The following is a 12,879-nucleotide window of genomic DNA, read 5'->3' as shown; positions in this document are numbered from 1 at the left end:
AATCTACATAAGTTAAGACTGGATAGGGTGTCTCTGGAGGCGCCCTTTCAGTGTAGTAATAGTATAAGTGTGTAACCAAATGAGGTGGCTTACCTCTGTTCTGGACTCGTATAAGAAGGTAAAGGACTCGTAAGAAGGTAAAAAGTGACAAAAAGAGAAGACTTGGACAAGCTTCTTTCCAGCTTACCACATACACTTTTCAACACTTACCTGCTAGTTGCAGCTTGTAAAGGGTGTTTGGATCCCAGTTCTGGAGAAGATGAGTGAGGTATCTCTTGGGCGAATACCCAGGCCGGATCTTTCTTTTGTACGGAATGCCCTCTTCATTTAAAAAACGTAAGTATGGCCCCCAGTGAGAATCTGCATTACCATCCTAGAAACATAGAAATGGCCATAATTATAGAATAGTCACAGACAGCAAACACAAATCCTCTGTGCATCCCCTTCCCCTGCATATTCTCAGCAGTGTTTTATTGTTCCATGTCTACCACTAAAATTAAAAAGGCATTAGAAAAACATTACAAGGGGGAAAAAAAGGGAAACTGAGGTGAGAGAGATATGGAGCCTGCTATATGTATTTCCTATTAAACAATACCAGTTGCCTGGCGGTCCTCCTGGTTCTGTGTATCTATTACTTTAGCCATAGACCATGAACAAGCATGCAAGCAGTCTGACTTAACTGACTCTGGTTTAACTGGATTAGCCTTATGCTTGTTCCAGGGTTTTGACTCAGACACTACTTATGCCAGAAGATCAACAGGGCTGCCAGGCAACTGGTATTGTTTACAAGGAAATAAATATGGCAGCCTCCATATCACTCTCACCTCAGGTTCCCTTTACGATGCTCTTGAATACTAGGTATGGAGTCACTTATTGTTACACAGTGCACACAACAATGTATATTTTAGGGAGAGAAACAATAAAAGCAACAAGTGCAAAGATAAAAACATATTAGCACTATTGGTAGGTGTTTAAGCTATCTAAACATATAAATATTGTGCTTAGCACACACAACAAATCAAAAAGAATATACCGTATATTCTGGCGTATACGACGACCCCCCAACTTTTCCAGTTAAAATATAGAGTTTGGGATATACTCGCCGTATAAGACTACCACTCTTCCAATGAACAGTCGAACACCAAATAACATTTTTAAAAATCATATACTGGTGCTATGTATGAACAGATACTGGTGCTGTATTGTATGTGGTACCCAGTATATAACAGTATATAAGCGATTGACCGGCTGGATCGGTCAACTCTCCCTAAGTGGATTGGTCAGCTCTCCTTGTCTACCTGTTTATCAGAGCGGTATGAAAGAGTAGATCTCACTGTGCCCATAAAACACACCTCTTTCACCCTTCTGGCCCACCCTTGTATCCTATTTACCTCCTTCTTTGCCTCTCAGATCTCGCACATGTATGCCTGCCCAGCTTCACTACAGTCCTTAGCAGCGAGATCTGAGAGGCGGTAACAGGATAGGGTGTATCACGCTGCATCAATGACACCCGGCGTATAAGACGACAAGGGTTAAAAAGTAGTCTTATACACCAGAATATACAGTACATACTGTACATTGCTGTGTACAGTCAGTGCTAGTACAAAAACAAAAAAAACTTAAGGTTTTCTCATAAGTGTTAATTTCTTATCTTTTTCCAACTCATTTATTGAATATGTTTGCAAAACTAGCAAGTTAAAAAGGCCCCAAAATAGGTGAGAAAAATAAAGTCAGGCTTCAGTGAATCTTGCTCTAACTCCAGTTGCTCCAACTAGGCAATTTCAATTCTTCACCTTCTTCTAGTTCTAATTATTGTTACTCCTATTGTTGTTAGCAGTCAACCACTTTCTATAGCCGTACAAAGTAAGGGCCAGTTCACACTTACTATTACAAGAGGCAATTAGGATTTGCAATTTTGTGGTGCAAATTGTTTGTGATTGTAATGCAATTGCGCTTTGTGATGTTGCTTGGGGAATGAGAATTGTATTACGATTGCTCCAAAAACGCTGCATATAATGCATTTGCGATTTCATCCAAATGCTGGTCGCAATGCTGCTGTGTGAACAGTTTCATAGAAATACATACGTTGCATAACGCTTTGCTGGTCGCCGGAAATCAGCAAAGCGCTGACAATATGTTCCAGTGTGAATATTACAAAGAAAGATTCATAATACTGATGCAACGTTTTTTTGAAGAAAAGCACAGCAAACAGATTATAAAGAGAATGTACAAACAGTAGGTCTGAGAGCTCTGACAACATGATGCATGATCGCTGGGGCTCCCCAGAGTGGCGTCCTTGGATCGCAGTGAGAAAGGGATGTTTCTGATTAGCCACAGCAAGAAACAATGACTAGTACCTAACAGCAGTTTGCACATTTTTAGCACACAGTACACATATACTGTATGAGTCTCCTTGATTGACCCTTATTCATTCTCAGTTTAGTTTAGTTAACTCTTCTTTCCCCTGTAGTTAAGCCCTGCGCAGATATTGGTCTTTTGCTACCAAAAATAATTGTTCATGATCTGTCCCTGTCCTCTGCAGTTAACGTACCTCACACAAATAGTAATCAGTCCGATTAGATTTTTTTTGCTTGATGGCTATTGTATTCACCCACAGCTGTGTTATTCCTCATGCTTCTTATCCCATTGTCGCAGGACAGAATGAGCACGTATGGCTGTAAAAGTCAACTAAGCACACTTTTACAATAGAGCAGAAGTGTAACTAATGCCAGGTACACATGATGAGAATTTCTGGCAGATTTACTGTCAGATCGATTATTTCCAACATGTCAGATCTGATTTCTGATAATTTTCAGATCGATTTCCCATAGAAGTGAATGAAAATCGATCGGAAAATGATCAGAAATTGATCAGAAATCCGACCAGACATGTTGGAAATAAATCTGCCAGGAAATCTCATCATTTGTACCTAGCATTAGGAGCTTTGAGGCCTCTTGCACACTACATGCGATTCCGATTTTTTTATCTGGTCCGAATTCGGATTCCGATTAACTGGTTGTCGACCGCGTCACACCGCAGCGGCAGCCCTAGGACTGTCTAACTCAGATTGGTGTAAAGTCCTGGGGGACGTTTTGCAGGAGATCGCGCGCACGCTCCGCCTTCAGTCTTCCAGCGGTGATCGCCACTCGGAGACTGTTTGACAGCGAAATCGCCGTCTATAAACATAGTGCAGTGCTGCGATCTACAGCAGTGTTGTACTGGGGACAGCCATGTGACACGGCTGTCCCCCTGGGTGGCAAGACAGCGATCCGCTGTCATAGGCTGATGCCTATGGCAGCCGATCACTATTATTGGCCGGCTCTGGGACGGAGGGAGGGGGAAGTAAACCCTCCCCCCAAAATAGTAACATTTATTTAAAAAAATAATATTTGTAAAAAAAACATCGGGGGGGGGGGGGGGGGGGGGGTGGTGCGATCAGACCTCAGACAGAGAGCTCTGTTGGTGGGTAAAAAAAAGGGGGGAGGGGGAGAATCACTCGTGTGCTGTGTTGTGCGGCCTTGCAGCTTGGCCTTAAAGCTGCAGTGGCCTATTTTACAAAAATGGCCTTTTCTTTAGGGAGGGTAAAGCCTGTGGTCCTGCAGTGGTTAAAAAACGTACTGCATGCTGCTAAGATTTTTAATCAGAATTTGAATCAGAATCGCCGATATCCGGAGCCCCGCTGGTCGCTTTTGCCGATATCCGGATCTTGGCTACTAGTAGCTAAACCCTGCTACTGTTAGCCACTACCTTCTGCCAATATCTGGAGCCACTCCCTTCTGCCAATAGCCCAACCCTGCTGCTTACTCTGGCCGTTGTCCAGAGCTCAGCTACTGATAGTTGATGCCCAATATATTTTCTACCGATATCTGGAGCTTGGTTAGTAATAGCCAAACTTCGCCGCTCACTTCTGCCAATGTCCGGATGTCAGCTGCTGATAGCTGATGCTTGCCGATCACTTCCACCAATGTCTGGAGCTCAGCTACTAACAGCCAAAGCCTGCTGCCATTAGGTGCTCATTTCCTCCAATGTCCTAAACTCGGCTACTGATAGCCGAACCTTGCCAACATTACCCACTCACTTCTGCTGATGTCCAGAGCTTGATTATTATAGCTTAACCCCACCACCGTTAGTCGCTCACTTCCCAGCACTGAAATAAGGGACCATAACCACAAATTTACATTACAGTCTACAGTATCACCTGGTGCCCCATAGCAGCTCATTTATATTGCAGTCTATGGGGACGCCTATTGTATTTCAGCTGAAATTTCATCAAAAATGTATTGAACCACTGCTTTAGGAAAATTTACCATAGTTCCTAATCACACATTTGATTGATAGTTTATTAATCAGATATGTTGGGGTTAATGGATTAGTGGCAGAATCAATCAAAGTGATAAAACTTGCTGGAAATAAGAAAGCATGTATGTCTACCTTTATACATTCTTTCATACAGCTTTTTGAATAGTGATTTTTTTTTTGCATGGCAAAAGCAGATGACAAATTGGCACTGAAATATTAATCTAAATGTTGCTTTCTGTAGATGCTACTGAAATAATAGCTGTAATAATATTTTGCTTTATGTTACTAATATGTCACTTTCATTTTGAAATAATTGCAAGGTTATGAGAAACAAAGAGATGAATAGTTGGCGGCTGACTTGTTTGCATTTGTTAGCAGACTTTGCTTAGCAATAGTAACTTAAAGAGAATCTGTATTGTTAAAATCGCACAAAAGTAAACATACCAGTGCGTTAGGGGACATCTCCTATTCCCCTCTGTCACAATTTCGCCGCTCCCCGCCGCACTAAAAGTGGTTAAAAACAGTTTGAAAAAGTTTGTTTATAAACAAACAAAATGGCCACCAAAACAGGAAGTAGGTTGATGTACAGTATGTCCACACATAGAAAATACATCCATACACAAGCAGGCTGTATACAGCCTTCCTTTTGAATCTCAAGAGATCATTTGTGTGTTTCTTTCCCCCCTGAGGGGGGAGTGCATAGCAGAACCACAACACTGAAGAACTTGGCAGCCTTCTAGACACAGGCTGACAAGTCTGACAAGGGAAAGATACATTGATTTATTACAGAGACTGTGATAGTACAAAGTGCTGCAGTAAGCCAGAACACATTAGAATAGCTTTTGGAACTTGTAGGATGATAAAAAAACAGGATGCAATTTTTGTTACGGAGTCTCTTTAAGCTGCCTAACAAGAAAGGTGTGTGTGAGAACTGATTAAGGCCCTTCCTCATACCGATCAATCAAAGCATTCATTACAAGAATTATGCTGTCTCTCAAGAACACACCATGTTGAGAATGTACAGCAATATAGGAGATGCTTCTTAAACTAAGTATAAAGATGCTAACATTTACTCAATAAAGACAATCATTTGTGATCCTCTTGGGTGAAAACTGTACTGGTGACCTACAACATTGTTGTGCATTCCACCTTGTCAGGTCACTGAACGACCAACGTGAAGAACCTGATTCTTAGTAAATTCTGTTCATCCACTGCTCGGCAGGAAAAGGGTGTGACTATCATGGGGGAGGGCTTGATCAGGAATAGAGTTGGTGTGGCATAGATCTGAGGGACGTGGCCAGGGGCAGAGAGACTAGTGGGAAGTTAATCTGACTCTAGAAGCAGTGGAGTAGCAATAGGGGTTGCAGAGATTGCAACTGCACTGGGGCCCTTGGGCCAGAGGGGCCCCAATGGAGCTTTCCCTCAACTGCAGTACTAGCTCTTTGTTGGTTCTGTGTTTGTAAAGGCCCATACACACGTCGGATTTTAGCGAACGACCCGTCGTTTGAACGTTCCGTCATTCGGACGTTTTCGCGTCAAATCCGACGTGTGTACAGACTATCGTTCGGGTGATAAGACTGGTTACCAGCGATCCGCCTCACTTCTATAGATGCTTTGAATGATAATAATCATTAACAACCTGTTCCCTTCTTGCACCTCCGACACTGTGGTTGTCTTTGGCAGGTTTTGGTGCACTGTATAATTATTATGTATAGAGTGCTGGGGGGGGGGGGGCAATGGAAAACTTGCACCAGGGCCCATAGCTCCTTAGCTATGCCACTGTCTGGAAGAGAAGGGTACATATAAAGACAGTGTATTATCTTGCAAGGCACCAACAAGAATTAGATATTTGCATTTGATCACATCAGATTGCCAAGCCTGACAGCTGTTTCACGCCTCAGAGGCGGCAGACCGGCAGGCTAGCATGCCACCATAAGGAAACAATTTTGAAGCCCGAATATTAGTCTATTATCTGTAAAAAATCAAAAATCCTGCCATGTCTGTAATGAACTCCAGATACAAGTAGTAACCCAGAGTACTACAATCTGTGTTTGTGAACTGAAGCAAGTACAACCTTCCACACAGTCACACTGTGGCCGTTATGTTTCCTCTACAACTAACTAACCTAACTTGAAGATCAAGCTGATTGGATGTCTGTAGGTGTGCATGACCCCGCCTGACCTCCAGTTGTTGTAGGAGACAGAGGCCGTGTCAGGCTCAAAAATAAAGAATGTATTATGTATATTATTTAAGCACCTGAAAAATGGACATTTATATATTTCCTATTTGTGCACCATTAGTGCAATAGGAACGTTTATATAAGTGTTCATGCTGGCAAATACTGATGAACCAAAAGGGCCTTTTTTCCTTTGCCAACATTTTTATTGAAAATGGCATTGTGTCACAAAGATGATTCACAAAGAGAATTTTTGCATACAGTATTTTCAGTACCTAAGAAATATGGTAGGTGAAATGTAATGTTGATAAATGTAAAGTCACGCACCTTGGATATGCCAGTGGCAGAGCATATATAATAAATGACATACATACTTGGAGAAGGAATCGGGAATACTAGTTGATAACAAGTTATCCAACTATATTTGATGCCAAGCAGCAGCAGCTAAAGTAAATACAATTTTGGGATGCATAAAACAGGAAATACAATCATGGGAAGTCAGTATACTACTCCCTCAGTATAAATCACTTGTGAGGCCACATCTGCAGTATGGGATACAGTGGTGGAGTTCTTCTTTAAACAAGGCCCTACTTTGAGCAAAGTCATCTGAAGTTATTAATGTAAAAAATCTCAAATGCATTCCCTCCTTTCAGGCACATACTTAGTCACATTCTTTGCCATTATTTTCATTCTCTAGTAGATATATCATGACTGAGGATTTATTCTACCAATAAGCATATCTAGGAAATTAGTCACATATTTAGAATATTTGCAATACATTAACCACAGGAGGGAGCGGTAACAGCAGCCCAGTGCAGAGCTATGTGCCTCGAATGGCTCGCTTTCTACAGAATGTAACACAGAATGACAGCATCTTTCACTACAATTTCTTTCCACCAATCAGACCTCACAAAACAGTCTGCTGCAGATGCTTTGTGTTGATAGTGGAGCCTGTTAGGAAAAACAGTGTAATAGTTTTCCAGACTAGAGGGCATGTTTGAACAGGTCCAAACTATCCACTCCTTTCTGAAGGACACTGAACAGGCCCTGATTGTTGTATTATCCTTGTATTACATAGCTATATAGTGAGGGGAAGACCAAGACCATATTCTGTGCTGAATAACCTTACTTAGGGACATCCTGAAATGCAGGCAAATAAAAAACCTGCAAGCATTTTGTTAATAATTCAATGCAACTGCCACCTCATGGATCTGATGTCCCCAACACACTCATGCAAGCATGCCTATACACATTATCCCCTATTAACTAGCACCACTTTGTGTGATAGTGTTTTAAATCAGTACATTTTATTAATCATGCATAAGTACTAAAAACAATTAAAGCAAAATTGAAGTAAGAAAATTCACACCACCATCTCTTTTGCTTTGACCATGTTTCTGCGGGGTGATGTATTCTGACAGACTCACCTTTTTCCATATGATACTATAAGGTCATAAAGGCTATGTTCATTTTTTATTTTTCTGCCTGAGGTAACATTTAGCTATGAAAGTGACAGTTTTCTCTCCAGTCAGACCTAGTTGGACTATAGCGTAACCCTCACTGATAAGGAACTCTTCCCTGGTGGAGAACAGCTTCTGAAGGTAGTGACTAGATAAAAAAAAGCTCAGCAGTTTATATATTTTAGCTCTCTGGGACACAGAAAGACTGTGTCATTGAGCAAAGACAAAACAATAAATCTACTCTAAGTTTTTACGCACAACATAAAACTGTGTGATATCTGAAAAAGTAATTTTTAGGAATAGGAGGATAGATACCAGTGTTTATCTCAGCAATTTATTTTTAATTTAGGCTTGCATAAGCCATCCAGTATGCATAATTTCACTTATCTTCACTATCTTTTTGCACTTTGTTCAGTATAAGTCCTTTTTAATGTGCTTTATATCAAATTGTGATGTGTTTTGTTGGCAAGGCACTTTTTGGAGCACTTCCAGCTACAGCACTTTATTTGTATGTTTATATACTGAACTCAGGTTCATACCATATGGACCCTCACTTTGAACAACCACTGGGATGGTAAATTATATTTAAAGAGGCCAACAACCTTATGTGCAGACCTGTTCAATATTGGTTTTCCTTATTGTTTAACTAGTATATCTGATCCTTTATTTAGTGTCTGACTTATAATCTTTATTGAACTGTGAGTACTGGGTTTTTCCAATAGATGATCTACTTGTTGTTGGATATTACATACATGTTTTAAGTATTTTAGGTACTTTTTAGTGATTAAAAAAAGGTTGTATAAATTAGACCGTGCTCTCTGTCATGTGAAAGATAAGAGTTAACAGTCTCACAGTTCGTTGCCACTCCGTTCTCACACCGGGCTCCGTTACAGATCAACTGTCTTCACATGACAGAGAGCACGGTCTAATTTATACAATTGATTTTCTGTTTTTGCACTAACAGTGAGAGCGCGAACCGCCTAGTGTAATATTTGTGTTTCCCTAAGCGCATATTTTGTAATTTATATTGAAAAAAAGGTATTGATTTTGAAACACAATGATATGAAGTGGTGCTACCTAATAGGGGATAGTTCTCTTCAAACTACTAGTATTTATTTTGTCTTCCCTTAACACACTCATAACAGATGTGTTGCATGCAATTTTTCTATTGAAAAAATGTCTTACCATATTATTATTCACAAGCCCTACTCCATAGAGCCAAATTAATCCATGCCATGCACTGATGAGGATCAAACAATCCGAAACAGTCTGTATGCATGTTGGATTATTCTGGCTCTGTACAAATTAACAAGCTGACACATCATTGCATTCCAGCGGTTCTGGAGGTGTGTTTAGTTTCTAAGGGTAACAATGGTTAATTTGCATATATTCAGCAGTGTTGCTCTGGGAGACATCTCAAGCTCACTTCAACCTGAATTATCGCAAATTCTTTCCGTTTTAGGAAAGCAAACTTTTGTTTTTCTTAACATCTTAGTAAGGGGGCTTTTAGGACCATTGTAGTCCCTTACACACTCCAATGAGTTCTGGGTCACCTTGAGCTTGCTGGTTAGTCTGTGCCTCTCGGATTCACAAGCCCTACTCCATAGAGCCAAATTAATCCATGCCATGCACTGATGAGGATCAAACAATCCGAAACAGTCTGTATGCATGTTGGATTATTCTGGCTCTGTACAAATTAACAAGCTGACACATCATTGCATTCCAGCGGTTCTGGAGGTGTGTTTAGCTTCTAAGGGTAACAATGGTTAATTTGCATATATTCAGCAGTGTTGCTCTGGGAGACATCTCAAGCTCACTTCAACCTGAATTATCGCAAATTCTTTCCGTTTTAGGAAAGCAAACTTTTGTTTTTCTTAACATCTTAGTAAGGGGGCTTTTAGGACCATTGTAGTCCCTTACACACTCCAATGAGTTCTGGGTCACCTTGAGCTTGCTGGTTAGTCTGTGCCTCTCGGATTCACAAGCCCTACTCCATAGAGCCAAATTAATCCATGCCATGCACTGATGAGGATCAAACAATCCGAAACAGTCTGTATGCATGTTGGATTATTCTGGCTCTGTACAAATTAACAAGCTGACACATCATTGCATTCCAGCGGTTCTGGAGGTGTGTTTAGCTTCTAAGGGTAACAATGGTTAATTTGCATATATTCAGCAGTGTTGCTCTGGGAGACATCTCAAGCTCACTTCAACCTGAATTATCGCAAATTCTTTCCGTTTTAGGAAAGCAAACTTTTGTTGTTCATATTATTATTATTATGTATTTAGGTACAGGTAGTTCCCAACTTATGAACGCTCGACTTATGAACGACCCACCGATACGAACGGCATGGATTCTGTGTTTCCATAGGAACAAGTCAAAAAAATGTTTCAAATTGGACTTGCAGTTTTTCAGAAAATCAATTTTAAAAAAATCAAAGAAAAAATGGCTTTTAAACTAGTATAAGCAGGTACAGAGGGCAGAGGTGACACAGAGGGGGACACTGGAGGCACAGGAGGGCACCGAGGAGGTACAGGGGACAGAGATGGTACAATGTTCCAACTTAAGAACAGATTCAGGTTAAGAACAAACCTATAGTCCCTATTTCATTTGTGAACTGGAGACTACCTGTAGTCCTAACACTTTATTCAGCACTTTATAGAGAACATAGTGATGTCACTGACTGTCTTTGCAGTAGCCCAAAATCTAATCCCTACCATAACAATAGTCTAAGGCTAATCACTATGTTTATGGGATGTGGGAGGGAATATAATTACTGCACCCCGCTACGTCACCAGCTCACGGCCTGCGATGCAGTCTCTTGTATGCCACGTTGCTCACATGTACAAGCTCTATAGCGACTCCATGGGGATGGTTGGTGAAAGCAGCAGTAGTGGGGAAAAGCACAAACCTGGACCTGCAGATAACAGGAGGTGAAAGAAAACCATCATGGATGAAAGCATCCATCTTTTGGGTCGAGGAATGCTGATAGAAATAGATATAAATTGCCTTGTACAAAAATCAGCAGACACCCATATGCGGCTGAAAGTGGTAAATAGAAGCCTAGCTCTTCAGATCCATAAAAAACACATTTATTTAAAGAACATGGGCTCCTTTCTGTAAATGTCAACCCACTTTTGCTGTGGTTTGTGCTGCTTTCCGTCCAAATTGACAGATGGCAGATCTTGCTGTTTAATCTCAATGCTCCAACATAAACCAGGTACAGGAGGCACAAAGTGGAGACTGAACCTTGTTATTTCACATAGCAGATATGATTACTGAAATGTTGTTTTCTGCTCCTTTTTATAGATCATAACCACCTGTAATAGCTGATGTACAGTAAACTGGAGCCCAAGCATAAGCATCAGTTTCCAGCCTGTGTGATCACAGTTGTATATCATTATATGGGACCTCACACCCCACACTGTTTATTGTCCACCTCTTTTATTTATCTTATACTGTCACACAATTCCATAGCCTCATCTTACAAACTTCCATGGATTAATGACCTCCATCAACTGTCACACAGTATGAGGTTACTTGTGCAGTCAAACCATTGTCAATCTCTTTTATTTGTACTGTATTTAGCAGAGATTAAAGGAGAGCGCCATGAAGTTTCATTGAATAGGCCAGTAAGTAGAAATCAAATATTTGTCGTTTATACTCTGTTAAAGTGATTTTATTATTCAAAACTTTAGATGGGAACATTTTCAATATTCCTTAAACTGTCTGTCTGGTAATGCCCCCTAAATAGTTCTCTTGGAATTATGCTTCCTGTAAAGTAAAAGATTTAGGGCCATTTCACACAGACCCTTGTCATTAAGCGATGCCCATTCAAATGAATAGGCGGCGCCGGTACAGTTGTTTCCCGCTGTTTACTGTCGTTTATGCAAATGCTGTATTTTTATCACCATTATTTATTTATAGTATTTATAAAGCGCCAGCATATTACGCAGCGCTGTACATTAGTTAAGGTTACAGACAATAGAGGTTACAGACAGAGCTCCAGGCTTCGTAAGCACGGTCGCGGGTGGCGCTCACGGAGTGGAGCTGCAGCCAGGGCACAGGACGACTGCCAGGGGCTGGAGGAAACCCCAGGTAAGTAGATCTTTCTTACTTACACCCTGGATCTTCCCTTTAAAGGGGCCCATTCACTGGTCGATTTCAGCCATCGATCGAACAATTCTATTGAATTAATCGGAAATCGATTCTATCAAATCAGCCGATCGATGGATTTGCGTCTGATTTCGATCGATTTGATCTATCTGACAGGATGGAAAATCTAGGTCGATCTGCTGCTGGCAGCAGATCGATGGCCCATAGAGTTGCATTGGATCTAATGGTCTAATAATGCATTTAGATCAATTTTCAATAGATTTCATTCTATTGGAAATCTGTTCCTTGTATGCGGCACACATCAGATAGATTCCTGTCAAATTTGACTTGACAGACATCTGACAGAAATCTGATGGTCGAATCTGCTGCAAATCTATAAGTGTATGGCCACTTTAAGGCTGAGTTTCCACTACAACAGGTTGCGTCCAGGGTGGTCTCCTGTAAGGTAAAAAAACGCAGAAAAGAATTTGAGCGAGACGCTGTGCGGGCGCTTCAGACACCTGTCTGAAGCAGCCCTTATGCTAGGTACACATGATACAATTTTCTGACAGATTTACTGTTAGATCGACTATTTCCAACAGGTCAGATCTGATTTTCGATTCATTTTCTGATCGATTTTTCATAGAAATGAATGGAAAAAAACTATTGTAAAATCAATCAGAAATCAGATCGGACCTGTTTGAAATACTTGATCTGATAGTAAATCTGTTAGAAAAAATGTATCGTGTGTACTTAGCATTATGCTCACGTGAACAAGTATCAATTATTTAAATGCATTACCACTTTGCGCAAGAGATATACTGCAATCTGATTTTAGCAGAAATACT

The 12,879-nt window shown here is 40.7% G+C and overlaps 1 protein-coding gene across 2 annotated transcripts in view; it reads right to left on the bottom strand.

Moving 5' to 3' along the window:
- KIAA2012 (KIAA2012 ortholog) overlaps positions 1–12,879 on the bottom strand; it is a 331,067-nt gene that overhangs the window by 249,456 nt on the left and 68,732 nt on the right. For both annotated transcript variants that reach the window (XM_068245108.1, XM_068245109.1), the window contains exon 3: positions 211–373. In XM_068245108.1, the coding sequence (XP_068101209.1) occupies positions 211–373 (163 nt within the window). The remainder of the gene's footprint in view (positions 1–210; positions 374–12,879) is intronic.

This window comes from Hyperolius riggenbachi, chromosome 7 (genome assembly GCF_040937935.1).
Source record: "Hyperolius riggenbachi isolate aHypRig1 chromosome 7, aHypRig1.pri, whole genome shotgun sequence".
NCBI classification, from domain to species: domain Eukaryota; kingdom Metazoa; phylum Chordata; class Amphibia; order Anura; family Hyperoliidae; genus Hyperolius; species Hyperolius riggenbachi.
This window is presented reverse-complemented; position numbering and strand designations above follow the sequence as displayed.